General features: G+C 35.2%; 1 protein-coding gene across 1 annotated transcript in view; it reads right to left on the bottom strand.

The window, feature by feature from the left end:
• LOC139692681 (midasin) overlaps positions 1-21,427 on the bottom strand; it is a 121,505-nt gene that overhangs the window by 54,308 nt on the left and 45,770 nt on the right. Inside the window, exons 28-37 of the mRNA XM_071590968.1 lie at positions 20,416-20,613; positions 16,481-16,798; positions 14,598-14,852; positions 12,810-12,938; positions 12,176-12,368; positions 10,104-10,276; positions 6,476-6,611; positions 6,030-6,256; positions 4,105-4,313; positions 3,082-3,248 (exon numbers count right to left, since the gene is read on the bottom strand). Of these exons, the coding sequence (XP_071447069.1) occupies positions 3,082-3,248; positions 4,105-4,313; positions 6,030-6,256; positions 6,476-6,611; positions 10,104-10,276; positions 12,176-12,368; positions 12,810-12,938; positions 14,598-14,852; positions 16,481-16,798; positions 20,416-20,613 (2,005 nt within the window). The remainder of the gene's footprint in view (positions 1-3,081; positions 3,249-4,104; positions 4,314-6,029; positions 6,257-6,475; positions 6,612-10,103; positions 10,277-12,175; positions 12,369-12,809; positions 12,939-14,597; positions 14,853-16,480; positions 16,799-20,415; positions 20,614-21,427) is intronic.

The raw sequence follows: 21,427 nt of genomic DNA, 5'->3' as shown, positions 1-21,427 counted from the left end.
CTGAAAAATGAGATGCCTCAGTAAAATGCAGTCATATGGTTTCCTCTGTCACATGCAAGGTATAAGCACTCAGCATTATATTTTAGGAGTTTTAAGACGAATCTCTCAGCTGGCAAGGAATCCATGTTTAAAAACTTCTTAGTAGTAGTTGTAGTTTTAGGGGAGGCCACTGACAGCTAAGGTCATTTACGCCATTAGGGATGGATGGGAAAGGAAGGATGGAGAGAAACCCACGGGTCACACCCGCAGGTTTGATGTCCCATCCAACAGACGTCATACACACTCAAAGTGCTCTCCACAAAGCACCTCAAGTAGGGATCGGGACACCACTGAAATATATCTGCCGCCTTCGGGATTTGAACCCGGGCCCTCTCGGTGGAAAGCCTGTATGTTAGCCACTGCACCATCCCGATCCCCAAAAACTTCTAATGGACAGTAAAAACATAACATGTAATATATATATAATATGGAATATATGACAGTTGATAACAATATGAAAAAACATATGAAAGTGACAAAACAGCAAAAAACAATGGAAAATAATATGCAATATCTAGTTTATGTTTTCAACCCTTCCTTCATCCCAAATAATTATTTTAAATTGAGAAATACCCACACCAACCCACTGCAACAATGGTTTGCAGTAAATATTATGTGCAAGCTGGATATAGAATTTTTTCTTTTCCCAGGCATATTAAAATTTCAGATTCCAATTTAATCATAGGACATTACTTTACGATTGAAATGGAACATTAAATTCTGAGAAGATAGTGTTAATTTTTAAAACAGACATGTTATTTTTAGGAATTAGCATTTTAAAGCCAGTTTCAATTTATCGTAATAGTTTATAAGCCATAAGGGTCAGCTGCATTTGACACTTTTTTAAAGAACTTAAAAGTGCATTTCTATGCAACGATTTCAGTGTCAAAATCATTTGCCTTTACCGGGATACGAACCAATGATTTTTATACTCGGAAAGTGTTGCATTGAAATGCAAATTAGCAGATGGCTCCGTTAAAATTTACTGTTGTGGCATCTCCCGCAGTTTCTTTGGAACTTAAAAGTGGATGGATCTTAAATTTGAATTGTATGTAGGCTGCCATAAGAAGCTAATTGGAAAACTAACTGTTTGTAAACATTAATAATATGGGGTCATTGTAGTCCCCACCATTCTTGATTGTTTACCTAATAGAGTTTCATATCAGAAGTGACAGGGATTTTTAAACATTGAAAAATTTTTGGTGGTACTTTACAAAAATATAGATATTTCCAAGGTTGTATGTTAATGTTTTGTCCCATTTTCAGAATCATATATCATTTCAATATCATGATTAATACTGTTGTACAAGTACATGGATATATAGTGTAGGATTTTGCAACATAATTTGCTGATTTGAATTCAAATCCCCTTCAACTCAGCAAGTTATGCTGCCAAACTCTGTACTAGTATGTGCTAAAATTGATAATGAAAATTGTCTGGGGTCCATTGCAATAATTTCAGAGTGTAAAAATCATTCGCCTTGACTGTGATTCGAACCCAGATCCCTCAATATCCGGTCGAGTGCTTTAGCCACTTAAAGCCTCCGTTAAAAGTTACTGTCGCGGCATCTCCCGCAGTTTCTTTGGAATTTGTCAAAGTATAAACACCATAAGTGTTTAAGTTGGCTTTAACCTCGTGGACTGTGGCGCGTCGCGCACGAATACGAATGCCATTGACATTGTATGCACGGCATTTCGTCACAGCATCTAGTTCCTTTAAAAGCCCCAAAATTTCAGAGTTTCAGAGGACGCCTTGGTAGCTTAAGTGGCTAAAGCACTCCACCGGTTATTGAGGAATCTAGGTTCGAATCCCAGTCAAGGCGAATGATTTTTACATTCTGAAATTGCTGCATTGAAATGCACATTAGCGGATGACTCCGTTAAAAGTTACTGTTGCGACATCTCCCGCAGTTTCTTTGGAATTTGTCTGGGGTGTTTCCAATGTCATCGCTATCCTTCTTTGAAATATGAAACTGTCACATGGGCCATAGAATTGAAGCATTTACCGACCATAATTGGTAAAAACTGCCATATATTATGATTTGACTGCTGTTTTTCTTAACTTACTTCTCAGACTTACACAATAGAGCACAAATTAAGAAATATTATAGTGAGTGCCTTTTCCACATATTTTCAGGTAGAATAGTGATGCTACTATTGGCATGTTAACGGCATGGACTCTTAGGTAAAATTTAAGGTAGAAAATTGAAATCAAATTGTACAATTGAATTATCTACATGTTTCATTAAATCAGGGTGAAGGAGCACATTAGAGCAGTAGATTATATCTTTAACAGCCTTCAATGAGATCATAATTGAAATTTTGTTTCAATTATTTTTAACACATAGGACTTAAAACCTTTTCTCCGGTTTATATTCAACAAGTAATCTTTCTAGCTAATTAAAAAAACATGTATGGCAAGACAAGTTCATATAATTGGATCCCATCCTTATACAACTTCCAGTGTGTCATGTCTGCGGACTGTTGCGTTGACAAAAAAATATAATACTTAAAGAAATATCTTATTACAATACTATGGGGAAATTACTTAAAGGGGTTTGAAGAAGGGCACTGAGTATCCACTAGATAGTATCTTGACACTTCCATTCCTACATATTGAGGGAAACAAAATTGAAATTTACACAAATGTGGCTCTTTGAAAGCAAACTTGCACAAGTCAAAGGTTAAAATTTTTCCACGCGTTGAACTTGTGGAAAAGTGCAAATTTATTTTTCTCATGAAAAGATCAGGATAGTAATGAATTATTTAATTCAAGGGATTAGAGCAAATTAAATAAGTTAAGTGAAAATTCAGCAAAGAAAACGTACAAAATACATAAATTTATTTGTTAAACATCAAATATGCATGAAGTTCTTATGCTGAGAATCTATTACGACCTCTCTGCATCACCTTTAATCAAACAAAGACTCACAGATGAGACATATGATAATTAAAATTTAACTCTTTACCCACACATATAAGTAAGGTAAAGTTTAAGAATTGTACTTATGGAAGCAAATAATCCTCATTTCCATTACATACCCATAATGGTGGAAGACATCACTTCATGTATTCCCAATATTTTTGACTGCAAGCTTAAACTCTTGACACCTGCTTCACTTAGCAATGCCCTTTTGTCCACGTTATCATAGTCTATACCTTCATCGGGACTTGTCAAGAAAATTTCCACACCACGATTACGCATTGCACTGTAATTAAAAATATGTAGTCAGTGTAGCAAATCTACAAATATATATGTCCATTATAAAAAATTATATATGTACCATCAACAATGATAAATGCAATACTGGGCAAGAAATATGCTATTCAAATATTTTAAACCCAATAAAAGGTTGTCACATTAGTTATTAGAGGGTGTGAAAGTAAAGGTAATGTGCACCACTAGAAATACCTGGGTAACTTGGTAAAGGTAAGATCTTCAGAGTATACAGAAAGGATAGAGGGAAAAGTAGCATTGGCATAAGCCTACTGTTATCGAAAGACATCAAGGGATCCACTATTGAACGTGGTAAATGATGGATGTCCACTAAGACAATATAGGATGTGAACCCTTAAAATTTTGAAACATTTTTGGGTACACATAAAACTATGATGATTGATAGTATATTTTTTGCATAGAAACCAATAATTTGGATAAATATCACAGGCTATAGCTAAATAGATATGCCTTGCTTAGAGCAATTAGGTTTAACCCTTGGTTGAGTACCTTAATGCACCACACAATGTTAACATGCTCTAAGCCACTATTGTCAAGCGAGCTTTGTTTGTAATTACTTTAATAATATATTTAATTTGCTCTGTTTCCCAGCAGACAAAGTTATCTAGCAACAACAAAAAACATTTGAGCACATGAACGAAGGCTGGTGTATATTCCTATGTCTGCATTAGATCCAAAAGCTGTCATAGCATATGAATTTTGCAGGGGTAATTTATATTGTCCAAAATGTTTTGTATAAACATACATTATCAATAAATCAAAGAGCAGAGAACACATGAGACTGAGATGGAAACAAAAATTTGGAGCATAACATGAGACTGACTTACCGTGATATTTGGCCATGGCGTGGATCAAGAGTAAAAAACATTCGAAAATCAGGATGTGGAGTGATTGTGGGCACTTCATTTTGCATTACACCACGTTCCCCAATACTAAGAGTTCCATTGGGCTCAAGGAGACCATTCAAACGATCAAGCACTGCTGAACTGCAGAGGTTCACATTCTCAACCAACAGCCAGCATCCGTCCTTCAAGCACTAGAATTTAATGTAAAAATGATGAGCAATGACTTGAATGAGAAGAGAAGGAATGAGCACAGTAAATTACCCTTGTTCCAATACTTATTTGCTGAGGAACTGCCATTGAGAACACCTTGACTATGGGACTACAAAGAACAGAGATTTGTGTAACAATTTTGCTAATTCCCAAAGTTTTAAATTTCAGAATTTTAATTAATAAACTTTCCTGATATAACATATTTGATTTTAATTATTCTTAAACCTGCATACTTGCCAAACTATCAAATACAGGGCGTTGCAACATAACTTCCTTTTTTTAAAACGCAATACACATTCAAAAAAGGAAGTTATATTGCCACACCCTGTAGAAGACTACTGCACATAAAATGAAGTAACATAAAACAGAAATTTTCTCAGACATTTTTACACAAAACACCTACTTCAACTATTTTAAGGAAAATCAGCTATTTAAAAAGTACTGATTGCAATTAATTATGCATTTAAAAATTTAAACAAATTTCAAAGGTACTTCATACCTCATCTCACTACTTTTTTTCCAGTGTTACTTTGACTAATAATAGTAATTCCTTCTTGTCCTCAAATTTTATACCTGTAAACCCAACTTATAACTTAAAGAAACTGTAGGAGATGCTGCGACAGTAACTTTCAACAGAGTCATTCGCTAATTTGTATTACAATGCAACAATTTCCAAGGGTAAAAATCATTTACCCTGCCTGGGATTTGAACATGGATAACTCAATGTCCAGGTGAGTGCTTTAGCCAGTAAAGTTAACAAGCTCTTCCACTCCAAAATTTGAGAAACATGAGAAATTTATTACTTTGCACCCAGATATTTTGTTTAGAAATTTACTAGAAGAAATGTTTGATTAAAGTTTAGAAATTTTGAAAAAAAATGGCAAGGGTTAATTAATATGTTCAATATGCAATAAAAAATTCACCAGCAACAAAAAACCAACTCTGGAGAGATGTTTCTTAAAACAGCACCTTAACTTATAAAAATGTATCATCTGGTCAGGGAAATTACAAAGTGGCTATGGATGATTTGCCTAAAACCTATTAAATCTTCGGAAGTGTATTGTTTGTTTAGATTAAAAAAAATGAAATTGTACCACTTTCATGATCAAAAGTTAGGATCCCTTTAATAGGGTCTACATTAATAAACAAGTGTAATATTGTCTATGCCCCACCACTAGGAGTTATTACCACCAGGTAGTAAGCCCGAAGTACTGTGCTTCTATAGGTTGTGAACCAAAGGTAATAATTTATGCATATTCTATTAAATTCTACTTTCCTAACTTTTCCTCATTGGTGTAATACCTATTTTACTTGCTAGTACTATTTAGAGCAATAGTTTTAGTTTAATATGAACCAAAGATTTACAGGATAACTATTACCTGTTAAAACATTAAAATTTTGGTTTTACCCATATTTAACAAAATTTTTAAATGTAATCCAGTATATAAAATTCCAAATAATATCCTTAATGGAATTTTTCACGCTTCAGGATGGATTTCCCAAGGTAAAGACCAGCTATCCTTTCTAATATCTTTTGTGAGCAATTAAATTTAGATACCGCTTCCTATGATTAGAAAACTCAAAATACAAAAAGAAAATGAAGCAACTACCAAGGTTCTTGAAACTGCTCTGTGTGTCATATTTTAATAGAGGTGTTTTCGAACTATTGTTTTTCAAACTACAAGTAATAAAATTACCTTCACAAGAATGCTGTCAACCCATTCAAATGTACCACTACTGGTTAGCTTTCCAGAACTACCAATAATACATGATTCCAGTTTTTTTAGTTCCACCATCAAGCTCCTGGACTCTTTTGAAACTTCGTAAATTAAATGATATTCGAGGACCATTAAAACTTCCTCTAATGCCTTCAATCTTTTGAGCAATTGTTTTACTGGTGAAATCTGATGGTCTTCATTATCTTCTGTAGAACATGAAATGAAAGAAAAATAAGTTTCCCATATTTCAGAATATACAAGTATATACCTGTATACTAAATTTTTCTCTCCCAGAAACCTCATTACACATAATTATTACTTTACCAAAATAGTGAAAACATTTTCATGCAGCAGATACCATGCATTAATTTGACCAGAATGGTGTAATGGTAAGATAAGAATAGTTCAGTATGAAATATATTTACCTGGATTTTGAGGTTGACATCCCCACAGAGATACGAGGTTTCTTGAGCCTTCTAATTCATCAAGATTGTCATCATGAGTTTTGATTAGCCTGTGCCAGCTCTTAGCCAAAGCTGCATATCTCTCCTTGTATTGAGGCTATGCAGATATAAAAAAAAATATACATTCAAGACTTGATCATAATCACAAATGTCAGGGCACGATGATATGATTTTAAAATGCCCTCATATATAATATCACCAACATCATTTTCTTTATTGCTCAGTTCACATTTAATTAATAATCTACAAGCATAAAGATCTTCTGTAAAATGAAGCCAACACTACTGAGTTACATTATGATACCTTTCAAATGAGATGATTACTTTTAATGCAGTAAAATCAATCTCATTTCATGCTTATATTCATATTTTTTTGAGCATTGGATATTTTTTCATATGACCAAAATTTAGTACACGTTTAAAAGAAGAGTTTTTAACCCTTGAAATCCATTGGCCTAACTTTGCATGCTTGTGATGTGTTCTGTAAGGTGTGCTTGCTATGGTTTGTACTTTATAAATAAGGAAGCAATGAATGCTACCAACAGTTTAAAAATAACTATTTGATTTTATCCTTTAAAATATACAAGTTAATTTTTGGGATTGTTATACTTTGCCAACTTCAAAACAAAACAAAAAATTTGAGTCGGGCAATCATGAGCAATGGCATTGCATGCATTATAAGTGGGAGGTATTTGCTAATGTTATCAATTTACAGACGTGGAGCCCCCTTTTTGAACTTTAACTCATGGTAAAATACCATCTCACTCATTGTATTTATAGTTGTAAAACTTATATGATAAGGGACCATCATGCATGAATTCTACTGCACTGAGTTCCACTTTTCTATATGCAAAATATGTCAGTCTTCGACACATGCCCTCTTTAAGGCTTATTGCATATAAATATTTATTTTTAAAGGCAGTTTTCTTTAATGTAATATTTCATCTAACATCCTGGGGCAGTGTAATAGTTAAATATTTCACTGTAGATGATTTTAAGTGTTGTTAAAGTACCATCATCTAAATTTTCTGGAATTTTTTTCTAATGAAGATTCAGAAGCTAACATAAAAGGCATGGTTTAAAGCTGGACAAGAGCAAATACAGGCAATGGAAGGAGTATGGGTACTTCTGACAGATATTGACCTTGAGACTGGTTAATTGTCATCACAGTCTAATTTGATGGGATGGACGAAGGCCTTATATGTATCAACATAAAATTCTTTCCTTAATTTTTTTGGTAAATTTTTTGGTACTTTCTTAATCATTTCCTTGAGCCAATGTTTCACTCTAACAACCCTTCCAAAATATTTCACAAAATTAAAATTACAACCAGTCAATTATTTACAGTTCCTATAACTCTGAAGACTCAATAGTGAAGGTTTACAAGCACATTCATCAACTGAAAAATTCATGCCAATACCATATTTATACCTGTTACATAACTCTTCAAGTATCCATATGAAGGTATGCATTAGTTGAAATGATGCTATTTACCACACTATGTTTTCTCCCTTCCAAAAGCCCAACCTCTCCACTCTCAACCAAAATCCCTTTCCTTCAAGAGATGTAACAGAGAAAGGTCACTGACCTCACCTATTACCAAACATTTCACACAGACTATCTACACCTTCACAAACTTTACCTTCCTCAAATGATGAAAATACAAGGGTAAGGTGAAAATTTCTCGGCCTGACACAGAGATGGCATCCTAATCAGCAAAACTTAATGATTTCTACCTGGGTGCATATGTCATTAGTTTGTAAGTTTGTACACACACACACTGCTGCAGTAGACGTCTTTTGTGTTTTTTGTTAAAATGGAAAAACTTGAATTTTGTGCAGTCATAAAATTATTTGTTTTGGACAGATTAATCCCGAATGAAATTCATTTGAAGTTGACCAAAGTTTACGGAAAATCTGCTCCTTCAATATCAACCATTAAAAGGTGGACAGCAGAATTTAAACGTGGTCGCACATCCCTCGAAGATGACCCATGTGAAGGATGGCCAAAAACCACAACCAGACCGGAAACCGTCGAAAAGGTGCACCATATTGTGTTGAATGATAGGGAAGTGACACAGCTGAGGCTGTGGGGATATCAGAAGGAAGGGTGCAAAACATCTTGCACAAAGAATTAGGGATGTGAAAGCTCCATGAAAGGTGGATGCCACATTTGCTGAATGCTGATCAAAAGCAAATGCCAATACGATTTTTGCAGCAATGCTTGGACCGATTCAAGAGGGAGCCGACCACTTTTGTGCAGTGATTTGTCACCATGGATGAGACATGGGTAAACCACTATATGCCAGAAACAAAACAGCAGTCGAAGCAGTGGGTGGAAGCCGGTGGTTTAGCACCAAAGAAAGCACAGTTGATCGCATCTGTCAGAGAGGTTATGACCAATGTGTTTTTTAGGATGCAAAAGGGATCCTGATAATTGATTATCTTGAAAAAGGCAGGACAAGTACAGTTGAATATGAATCCAACCTTCTTGACCAGCTGGATGCCATAATTAACGAGAAAAAGCCTTGCTTAAAGAAAAAAACTCATCTTTCTCCAGGACAATGCACCTGCTCACAAAGGTGCATTGGTGATGAGAAAACTCCAGGATTTGGGGTATGATTTGCTCGGCAAACCCCCTTCTTCTTGTGATTTAGCACCACAGACTTCCATCTGTTCCCAAACTTAAAGATATTTGTTTCTGGGAGGCACTTCGCGTGCAATGAAGAAGTTGGGAGGGCCGTAGATGGATATTTTCCTTCCAAAGCCTTCCATACTCTCACTTCTGGGAAGGAATACTAATGCTGGAGAAATGCTGAACCAAGTGTGTTAAATTCAAGTGAGATTATGTAGAAAAATAAACTCTGTTTTAACTGAAAATAGCAGTCTTTCATTGTTAGACCGAGTACTTTTCACCTCGCCCTCAATACCATATAATATTTTTTCCATATTATTATTAAACTATTTGAGGCACCAATTCATTTTTTTTACATCATTCTGAAGTAAACGTAAATAAAGTTGTCCAAATTTCAGGTGAAGCAGCAGCATATTACATTATGCACAGTTGCTTGCTTGGGTTGTGATAAAATGCAGGGTTGCTTTAAAAGGATCTTCTTCAAAGCAGTTGCAAGCCAAAAAGTGATGCAAATAAATTATTTAAGTATGTGAAAACATTTATTCAAGTGGATTAAATTACATTAGCTGCTACAATTGTAGCAAGAGAGAAGAGAAAGGAGGGAGTGGATGGGATGGCACAGAATGCCTCTTCTTGGGGCAAATAGGCAATCCATCCACCACTCAAATAATGGGAATGGTAAAACAAATGATAGATTTCATTAAATAGAAAATTCAATTCACTATTCAGAATGGTCAATCTACTCGTTACACATGCATATAACATTACGGAATGAGATAATGGGTATTCCTGAAAGGGGAGGGAGCCAAAGGAGAACTTCTATTTTGTCAGAAAAAATTGAATTTTTTGCAATTCCATGGGTACTACACAAAAATGGGAGTTTACTGGATCATTATTTGAAAGACTAACTTTAAATTTTTATAGAGATACATTATTACTACAGGAGTATTACATACCGTGATGACTTCATTGTCCTGCTGAACTATACTTAGTAGAGCGCTGACATCTTGGGCAAGAGACTTAGCTCTTGAAGCAAGTCTTTTACCATATTTTATCACTGTAGCTTCTACTGCTGTCAGCAAAGATACTATTTTATTCTCAAGTACTTCCTTCTCTCTACATTTTTCTGCTGAAGAAATAAAAGGTCAACTTTTAAATGTAAAGTAAATGTGTCTATAACCTCAATCCAAACTTACAACATTCAGGAAAGATTAAAATTACCAGATCTTTCCTATGTGCAGAGCATTTAACTATAATTCACGTTTCCATAAATTTATAAATGTATCAGTAAAACCATCTCACTTCATTTAATTCAAAGCTAAGAGGAGTCCCCAGTCAAAAGCATAGTTTTTTATTATACATTAAATTATTTCAGTCTACAATGAAATTCAAAGTCATGGTCTGGTCCTGTGATCCACAAACATTTAATTTCTTAATTTCACCCAAGGCATTGCATACCATTAATCATTGGCATACAAAAATGCAAAATTACACGCAAACAATATGAAGGCAATACATTACTGTTATTCATTTCTTACCTGAAAAACTTCACTGCCCCTAAAATACTAATTTATTTCAATACCAATAGTCAACATGAAATAATATAACATAAAATGAAAATTCTATGTTTCAGAAATGAAATTACTTATTCATGACCCAAGTTTCAATGTTTTAATGTTGAAACTGGCTCTTAAATTTCATTTGTGGAAAATAGCATATCATACATATTTTAACATATACTTATATTACTAGACCTATAGGGAATGTTTTGTATAATTGGTGCTTTAAATAGACCCACTAGATGCAGGGTTCCTCATTCAATGAGAGGAGGAGGAGAAAGCTCAAGATAGGTTCACTCTTTTCACTTTTCAGCTACGAGGGTCATCCGGAAAGTAGTACCCGTTCGTGCCGCATGAAGTGCTGACGACGCGAGTAGCCGCTGGACGAGGTCAGATAGCTTCAGTGGCTTGTCTGCCTTCTCTGAGCCAAGTTGCGTGACGCTAGCATTGCCTGTGTTGTTTCTGTGATTGTTTACAATGTTTAAAAAAATTGAGAACGCCACCAGTTGTGAAGTGAGGGCAGTGATTAAATTCCTCAATGCAAGAAACGTTCGCCCATGTGATATTCATCGCCAATTAAAGGAGGTGTATGGAGACAATGTAATGGACGAGTCGTCTGTTCGGCGGTGGTGTCGCAACTTCAACATGGGGAGGGGGAACACACACGACGATGAGCGTTCGGAGAGACCGTCTGTCATTACAGACCAACTGGTGAGCTCAGTTGACGAATTCGTGAGGAACGATCGGCGCGTCACAATTGATGACATCTGTGAGCATTTTCCCAATGTTTCTCGAACAATTGTTCATGAAATTGTTAAACACCATCTGCATTATGCAAAAATTTGTGCAAGATGGGTCCCTCGCGTATCTCAATGAGCTGGCGGCGAAGGACTATGCAGCAGGAATACAGAAACTTGTCACACGTTATGACAAATGCCTTAATTTGCTTGGAGATTATGTTGAGAAGTAGTTTAAAGTATCCTCTTTCAAATAAAATTTTTTATGTTTGTTAATATTTACTTTTGTGTCTTTATTTCACGAACGGGTACTACTTTCCGGATGACCCTCGTATTAATAATATGAACTAATAAAGGAAAACCTTACTTTCACACCTTTGTAGATGATTATACATTTACAAATGAAGTCATGTACACACATAACTCCTAATTTTTAAATCAAGGAGTTGTCAAAACAGTTAATGATTTGCAAAGAAAGAGTCACCAGTGATGAAAGAATTCTTATCCTCAAATTCACAAAACCTTTCTTTCCCAGTTTGATATGCAATAAAAATGAGCTCACATTTAGGCCTAAGAAACATAAAATGTAAAAGAATTAATGAAAATAGTATCTCCAAAATTGTGGGAGTAAGATCATGAAAACCATGCTTTACACCTAGATAGGTGTCCTTCAAATTGTGTAAGCTTTCAAGTAGTTCAGAAATATAAGCCTTTGAAGTAGGCTATACTCACTTATGAAGTCAGGTGAGTGAGTGGTCAATCTCTGAAATTCTTCCCAGTGATGAAGAAGATTTGCAGTCACTGGATATTTAACATCCATGGTGGCATGTTGATTTGTGCTGCTTAAAAGATGTTTACGAAGACAATGCATGACCAGTCTTTCAGTTTTCTCAGCTATGAGATCAAACTGCCGATTGTAATCAGTCTAAAAAAGAAATTAAATATAAAACAAATATATATGAGACAAACAGTACATCATTAAATGGTTTATGAGATTTTTACAAATGGAGTCAAAAAAGATAAAAAAATTGAAATGCTGCCAAGTTAATGTAGCACTCTGAAAATAGTAATCTCCTCACTATTATGTCTTCCGGTAGAAAAATTGTTTTCTTCTAACAGTAAACCAGTAACATAAGACCAAATTAAAAACATCTTTTTGGTGAAACTTGGCTATAGCATTTTTACTAAGGATGTTAGAATGCTTGAAGAGTCCATTTTTTCTGCCTCATTCTAACTTCTTGAGAATGATAACCACTTTTTTGACATTCATTATTACAAGTGATAGTAAAAATGTTTTAACTTCTTCCTTACTAAGTCTTATATTTTCCGAATGATACTTGTTGAAACCCATATGGGGTTCACATACCTGTTCAAAACCACCCAAGATCTCAGTGGTGTCCATGGACGAATTTACCGGCATTATCCTTAGCTCTCTCCCAGTCAGATGAGCTAGGAGTTTAACTAAGGAAGTTTTACCACTTCCAATACTACCAACCTGTTGAGGGGAAAAAATACAGAAATTTTCAGAGCTTTTCTATGAGAGTGGTTGCATGGATTCTTTCAAGCATTTACGTCTAAGAGATTTTTTCAAAACACATGACCTTTCGTGTGTGGATCAAATCAAGGCTAGTGAATATTCTACAGTGGTTTAAAATTTATTAACCAACATTTTCTTTGTGTAGGATTACACCAACTGCACTGCTTTCATATTTTTTCAGGATTGTTGCCACCATGATATCAGACCATCTACTATGTGTATCTTTCGATGCATATAAAATGACAACATTTTTAAGTTATTTAATTTCAGTACATTTTGCAAATTATAATTTGCCATATTGTAGATAGATGAGTTCATCCTTAAGATTGTTTCCACTAAAACACAATTAATATAGTAATTAACGTGAAGGTAGGTTTGATAGGTGATGGTAGAGTTCACCCAGTACTAAGCAAAATGGTAAGTGAAATTCACAAATCATGGTAGGTGGGCCATTTCCATTCCTTGTGCCGGCTATAGTTTCGTAAGAAGATGATACCCGAAAAATCACACAGGTTGGGTGGAGCCGAGGGTGCTCAGAAAGGCATACCTGGGAATTGAACCTGGGTCCTCCAGTCAGTAATCCAACCCAATGAATTTTATCAGCAGTTCAGGTGAATACTAGGGTCGACAGAATATTCCAAAATAAAGGCTAATAGTTGAACTTAGAATAGGAGATCACTGATTTGTTACTGTACTGATACTGCTAATTAACATAGATTTTAGGTACCTTAATCTTTTAACATTGGCACTCAAACGACCTACATAATTTTGTTCAACTTTACCAACAAACCTTTCTTACTTTTCTGGTTTAAATCTGACAGATTATGGTGACCGGGAAATATGACAAGTGAATGCCAGTAACAGCTGAGTGCTGTCAGCATTGGAAAAAATCCAAATTAAGTCCTTGAGTGTTTCCAAAAAAAATTATTTGGTTCTGATTGTGGACCATTACACAATTGGAGAGAAAACACAAAAGTATAACCATTCTTGCCAAAGGCAGCACTTGATTGACTTGATACCCAAACTGGTCACACTAGAGTTAACACAGTTTGAGGTTGACTATCAAATGTTTTAATATTCCCTGACATAATGCGGAAACTATGCTTTTGGTTCTGAAGATCAAGGATTTAGGGGTAACATGCATACTTAAGAAAAAAGCTATGTGAAAAATGGTTTTCCAAAGAATTTTATTACTTTCATACACTGTTTTAACAAATGAGTACTGATGTAATTTACATCGATGAATTCAGTAAAATCTGTAACTTCCTTTCCTAAAATGCCCTTCAAGATTAAACTTATTTAATAATACCAGGCATTTTTATTTCTTAATTTTTAATTTGCTCTGAGTGGGTATCATTTTCTCTAGCTATAACTGTCTGTTGAGACAACTTAGGATGCTATTCAAATGAATAAGTAAATAAAAATGTTTCTTATAATAGTAATGTTTAATAACTGAACATTCACCCAAAGTGGGTATAACTAAATATTTAAATTCTACTTGATTTGAAATAAAATCAAAACTGCTGATTTCACTTGAGATTTGATTCAAAGAAGTATTAGTGATTTGCAGGTCTATAAGGGAAAGCTAATGATTTAATTTGAATAACAATGACTTACCAGAATTGGGAGCCACTTCATCTGCACACACAATGCCAGTGAACGCAGGGCGTTAGAGCATCGATGAAGCAATAACTGATCAGGATATGGATGAGCATTGTGAGCCAAAGGAGAAGTCAACGGCTCAGCATCAAATCTCATTAAAAACACATCACCAAACAGTATATTATCTTGATCAACACGAATTCTAGGTGGACCCCATGAGGGAGGTTTATAGATGGAACCAGAAAAAACTTCATCATAGAGACATTTGACCTGAAATAGAAAGGATTATGGATGCAAGGATTAGTTCAGTACCAAATGAAATGTCTTTCTTGAGGTCATAGAGTGGCTTATGAAAATTCTCCAACAAAAAATCAAGAAAGAAATTTCTACCCAATTGAAAAAATAGTACATTTGTTTTAATGAAAATCCATTGGACCATTTTAATACAATAACTGATTCATTTGACCCAATCAACATGAACAAAACAAGATTTAAGCTTACATAATTTGATTTCTGAACTCTGACAAGTAGAATGCCTTGAAAAGAAAATAAATGCCCATTATAAAAAATAAAAGATATCAGATATTACAGCTATTGTTTCAGTTCAGTATTAAAGCCCGAAAAAATGGATTGTTCACATTGGCCACATGGAAAAGAATATGACAGTGGAAATAATCAGCAATAAATCATCACAAAAAGGTTCATTAGCCCAGGAAAAAGTATAAGAGCAATTTGGAGACAACATAGAGCTGAAAAAGTAAAAATGCTTACACAAATTGAAAGAAGAGGAAGACCTAGATTAAATTGGAATGTAATATGAGAGTTGTTGGAAGAGACATAAAAAATTAAAACTTCTTGATTTTTTAGGGTAAACCAGTTCTATTTTCAACATGATTTCCTTTATGCTTACACAATTCATCTAATGCTGCTCTAGTTTATTGGTCTCTTCCAAATAAGCAATTGTTACAATTCCGTAAAATAGGTATTTGTTTCTGCAATCACATCCTTGTTTGAACAAAATCTGTTTTCTATCTACTATTTCTTCATTTTCATAGTCCAAGGTAGCCAAATTTGACTACAGCATTAACAATCTTACACACCTTCAGTCAAATGTAATCCATCACCATTTCATGGCTTTTATTAATGCTCTTGAGTGATGACATCAATAAGGAATCCAGAATGTTTAGCACCATGTGTGCTCATATCGGCCACTCCAAAAATTTTGAAATCAGTGAAAACATTCTTATCCAAGGAATCAATTCACCATAATGATTATCAAGTTTATCTTGAGTCTACTGAGGTGATTCTCATCTTTACTGTTTGATCAAAACACAAAATTTTCTTTCATTAATTTTTTTAGAAACCAATCCAAATGAATGGCAAAAATGGAGTAATAGACCAATCTGGCCGAGATATGGTGTGCTCCTCTAAGAGTTTCTACTGACTGAAAATAAATCAAACAACACCTGTGGTCATTAAATGTAGAACACAATGTATATTTTCACTGAACTTGATTTATGTGCAACTAGTTTCAACGCTTGGTCGTAATCATCAGGTACCTGATGATGATGCCTAAGTGTTGAAACTAGTTGAACACATGGTGTTCTTCATTTAATGAACATGAACTTCCAGAAAGTTGAGCCTGGAACAATTGAACACCTGTGGTGCCTAAATTTGTATGAATGTTTAAGACAACTCTCATATCTCTTTATCATTATTATAATGAGAAACAACTAAATACAACTATTGTCCATAAAAATTTTGATCAACATTGTACATTTAATTTACTTATTGCCTTTCCTATTATTTTGACTACATAAACAGTCTATGAAATCAATGTACACTTAATATCATTAAATACTAAGATAAATAATTCATCAGTACAAATAGGCTCTCACCTTCTCTTGATCACAAGGTGTACGCATTCTGTCAACATACAGCAGTCCTATGAACTTTCCTGGGTCCCACTCTGGGCCAGAACCATATTTCTTTGAATTATCATGATGGCGAGCCATTGCTTCAAACCATCGAATGAGATCTCTAAGATTAAATTCCCATGGTGCTCCTCTCTGGCCCCAAAGCCTTTGAACTTGAACCTCTTGGACAAGACAAGAATTAAATCTCACTGCCCTTGATATGATATCTCTTGGAGCATGAGGAAATGCTGAAGAAAGGATGAACTCATAGTCACCTGATGTTAATGGATCAATGAATACCTGAAAATTATTAGAATCAGAGAAACATTTGTTAGTCCATAATATGGTTTACTTAAAAATGAGAATTTTTTTAACAATGCAGATAAAATTAAATTTTCAAAATATGTAGCCCCAAATATATGAACACAACTGGAACACAAGTTCAGATTATTTAATGTACCCAAGTTTGTAAAAAAAACACTTAAAATGTAATCCAAAGTATGATTACAAGAAAAAGTATTTATGGAATCCAGTTTATTTTTAAAAGCTTATCATTCATTTTTTTCCATTTCCCAGTAGATAAATGGTTATCCTTTTAATTACTATGACACAGCCCACCATTTGTGAATCTGTGGGCAGGATAGGCAGCAACATTTATATTCGTCCCACTGAACTATTTAATCAATTACATGTTAACTATGACATTTAACATTTTGTCAACAACACATTAACTATGATATTTATACTCTGTGAGTGAGCATACATTATGTTTTACATTGTCCATGGAAGGTATTCTAAAAATAATTAAAAATAATATTCTTTGATACTTACAAAATGGAGATTTTAATACTTCCCATTTCATAACAGTAAACTCACTCTGTAATCAGCATGACAAAATTTGAATCCAAAATATATGGGAAATACACAACGGAAGTAGCAGGCAGCTTTGCATAGGTTAAGATCAAACCACAAAATAATAGTCATCAACACAATAACTACTAAAATTTTGGAGTCAATCTGTCCGGAGGGAAAAAACTTAAACTGAGATAGGGAAAATGCCCTCAGCCAAGCATGGAGACCGATTCTTCAGAAAATACAAACACAAGAAGAAGGGCGAGAACATGAGCAACAGTCAATACAAAATGACCTGAGCCCTAGTAAAGGGTATTATATACAGGCATATTCAAAAAGTAAGGGCCATTTTCTTATGCAAAATATTGGTGGATTAGAATGAAGTTGAAGTTGTATGGACACAACACCATCCAAAAAGAAAGAAAGACTCGTACTTTTCCACAGATTTTATTATACGGTACAACGCGTTTCACCGACTTGCGGCATCATCAGGTACAAATTTGCAAAACAGACAGAGCAAGCATATATACCCTCAGGACAGAGTGGGGGCGGGGAGGGTTGGAAGGATTTGAGAGGGGTGGGGGCTCGCAGGTGCGTTGATGGATTGTTTTGACCATTTCCAAGCTAGTTTTTCTGAGAGGAGTGGGGAGGGGTATGGGAACAATTGCTCATTACAAAGTGTCGTGTTGGGGTTTACCAAGTGCCTTCTAATCTCTAATTGCTCGAGAGCATCCATTTGTAATCCTTTTGGAGGAAGACTATTGGCAAGGAAGACCTCATCATCCAGAAAGCTGACAAGGGATCTAGTGTCGTAGTGTTGGATAAACGAGTGTATGTGGAAAAGTGCCTTGAGTTCATCAACAACAATCCTATTACTCCGTTATCCAAAGACCCAACCGTGAGTTTCCAAAGTGAAGTGAAACGTGCAGTGTCCAAGTGTAAGTTTTTAAATGCTAGGGAAAAATTTAGTTTAATCCAAATGAACCCCTCCGCCCCCAGGTTGTACGGACTCCCCAAATTGCACAAAAAAGCCATACCTATTCGGCCTATCATCTCAGCTGTGTCCGCCCCTTCACACCTTCTGGCACGAAAATTAGACGTATTGCTCCGAGATCTCACAGGTTTTAAACCTAAATATGGAGTTAAAAACTCTATAGAGCTAGCCCGAAAATTGAAAGATATTGATGTCCCGGAAAAAGCGAGGCTAGTCTCCTTCTTCTCCTACAACAGCTTAGAAGTGAACAGCAATTATGTGGAAAAGTGAAATTATGAAACTAAAACTGTCAATAAACACTTTTTCTAATGAATATATTTTTTTATGACCAAATGGACCCAACTTAAAAAATAACCTTGGTATAAGGACAGTAAAAATGATGACTCTGTATCAATGCCCTTAGGATGATGGTGGAGTTAGTCATTGAAACATTGGCAGCACCCTGACTTGGTGGAAAACCCACAAAGACTACACTGCTATTTTCTACACTGTCTGAATATTTATGCCAACTTCATTGGCAGTGTGTACACAAGACTTCGAACAGTTGCAGGAATAATGGCCAAAAAGTTGGGTACATGTGTGAAGGGGTCTTAGGCCTCCACCAAGCCATTTGTCAGCCAACAAATCATTGCAAAGCTGCCACTGGTGTGTTTTAATCAGAGAGTAAAACAGAATATCCACAGTACTTTGCACCAGCTTATACTGTTAATTCCACAATAGTAAAATGTATGATATAATGGAATGTTTAAAATGCCTAATTTACATTTTTAAAATTCACCGCAAATACTTCTGACCAGTATTAACTTAATGTAATTCTTAAATAATGAAAATTACATAAATATAGCAGTGGAACTCATAACAATGATACAAAACAGCAAATTGAATTGTGTGATAAAACTTTTGCCACATTCCTGGTCTGTGGAATTTCCAAACAAATGCAATACATAAATTTCTAACTCAGAGGGCTGCTAATTTAAATAAAAATAAATTGGAATGGACATGCATATGTACGAATGCTACTATCTTTCAAAGAAAGACCTATTACAGTCATTCTCATTTATAAAGGTTATAGCTTTCTCAGGATCTTCCTCCTTCACCTGGTTAGCACTTCCATTTTGAGCAATAAATTACTTCAATGCGAGATTCTATAAACATTTCAGCTACATCTTCCATCAATGTCAACTGATGAAGATTTTCACTCAACATGTGCCATCAATGATAGAATCTACATGCATGTTCCTCCAAGTTAACTCTCATTTTAACCTACAATTTTCAGTTGAACAACAATGGTGCAAAGAAAATTAGGAATAAACTTTTAGAAGTGGATTTTGGGTCAATAGTTTGTATTTAGGAGACTTTTAGAATCCAATCATTCCTAATACACATGTACTCCACCTTCAATTTCATACACTACTACAGCAGTAAAGTTTAAGAGAGATATAATGACATTGCACTGTGTTCATAAATGTAAGCAAGGACTGATACAACTACAGCAGAAGTTATTCAGGAAATACTAGACAAAGAAAACATTAAATGTCTTGGTTAAAAAAAAAGACATTGATAATGGTGATTTTGCACCAAATATTTGATTCTGTAGGTCGCGGTGGTCCAGGGGGTAGAGCGTTGGACTACTGACAAGAGGGCCTGGGTTCGATTCCCGGGCAAGCCACTCTGGGCACCTGCAGCTCCACCCAAGATATGTGATTTTTCAGGTACCAGATCTTCCTTGGAAACCATAACTGGCACAGGGAAAGGAACTGCCCCCCCTACCCTGATGTGGGAATTACACACACTGTCGGGCTTAATGCTGGGTGAATTCTACCATCACCTACAAAACCGACCTTCGGTTTGATTACTGTGTTCATGGCTTTTTTTATTTATAATTCTACAGAAAAGAGACTTTGTGTAATTTTAAATGCATCTTTTCCTCATTTGAAGATTATTAATTTTGTCCACAAAAGTATTAATTAGCAATTACATAACAAGCTTCACATGGCTAATAAATAAAATTTCCACCACCTGCAAAGAGAGTATATAGAGAGAAAAAAACAAGGAATTAGGAAATACTAACCTGAGTAAATCTGTTCAGAAATGAGCGAGGAAGCCCACGCCTAGCACCACCTTGATTCAAAGGGTTCTGACATGCAAAAATGCAAGTGGTGTCCTTCTGGATGCTAAAAGTACGGCCCAATTCAGGAATAAAAACTTCTCCTCTGTGGTCAAGCACAGCATTCAGTCCTTCCAAGACAGACTGAGATGCCAAATTGAGCTGCATTTAAAAGAGAGAAATATATAACTCATGGGTTAAAACAGAAGGAAAAAACTAGACACAATGTGATGAAATCTTTTTTGACCAAATACATAGTGGGATCACAATTTATGTAAAAATATACACATATATCAATATTAATCACAATGGATTTTATGAAAGGATGTATTAAAAAAAGTATGATATTTCCCAAAAATACATTTCCTCCTGAGCCTTTTCATATTTTTATGAAATATTATTTTGTCCTGACTTTTGAGGATAATCAATCCTTAATTCGGTGAGTAAGTGAACCCACTTAGTTATATCAGGCAATTGGTGATTCATGTTTGGTCATTTTATTTTTCTCGATTGGCTAAGTGTTCATGGTATATCATATATCTACATGGTCACCGATGCACTTGTCTTCATGGTATAATGGGATGTTTGCTCCCCCTGAGCTACTTGATCTCTCTCCCCCTCCCATTGGGAGGGGGTCTATTGCCTTCCCCATTTTCAGGATCCACTTTATTTTTAGGGGGTGGCCACCTGGTGGCATCAATTTAAATGGGCTATCAGCCTCATGTGAGGGTTGTGCCTTCACCCTACTAATGATTCTCTAGATGTTGAAAAGCAAGGGTGACAACAGACACCACCGTCTCAACCCTTTTCTTAAGACTGTCCATCATAACTCTCCAGCTGCCACTCACACCCGAGGAGTATCAGACATGTACAGATTGAAAGCCATCTATTCCTCTTTTCTGTAATAAATTCATTTATTCCACCAAATTTACTTAATTGAATGCCTTCTAAAAATTTACAAAACTAGCAAATATAT

This window comes from Hetaerina americana, unplaced genomic scaffold (assembly GCF_022747635.1).
Source record: "Hetaerina americana unplaced genomic scaffold, ioHetAmer1.1.p SCAF_1, whole genome shotgun sequence".
NCBI lineage: Eukaryota > Metazoa > Arthropoda > Insecta > Odonata > Calopterygidae > Hetaerina > Hetaerina americana.
Note: the sequence above shows the minus strand (reverse complement) of the source record. Positions and strands in the feature narration are given on the sequence as shown.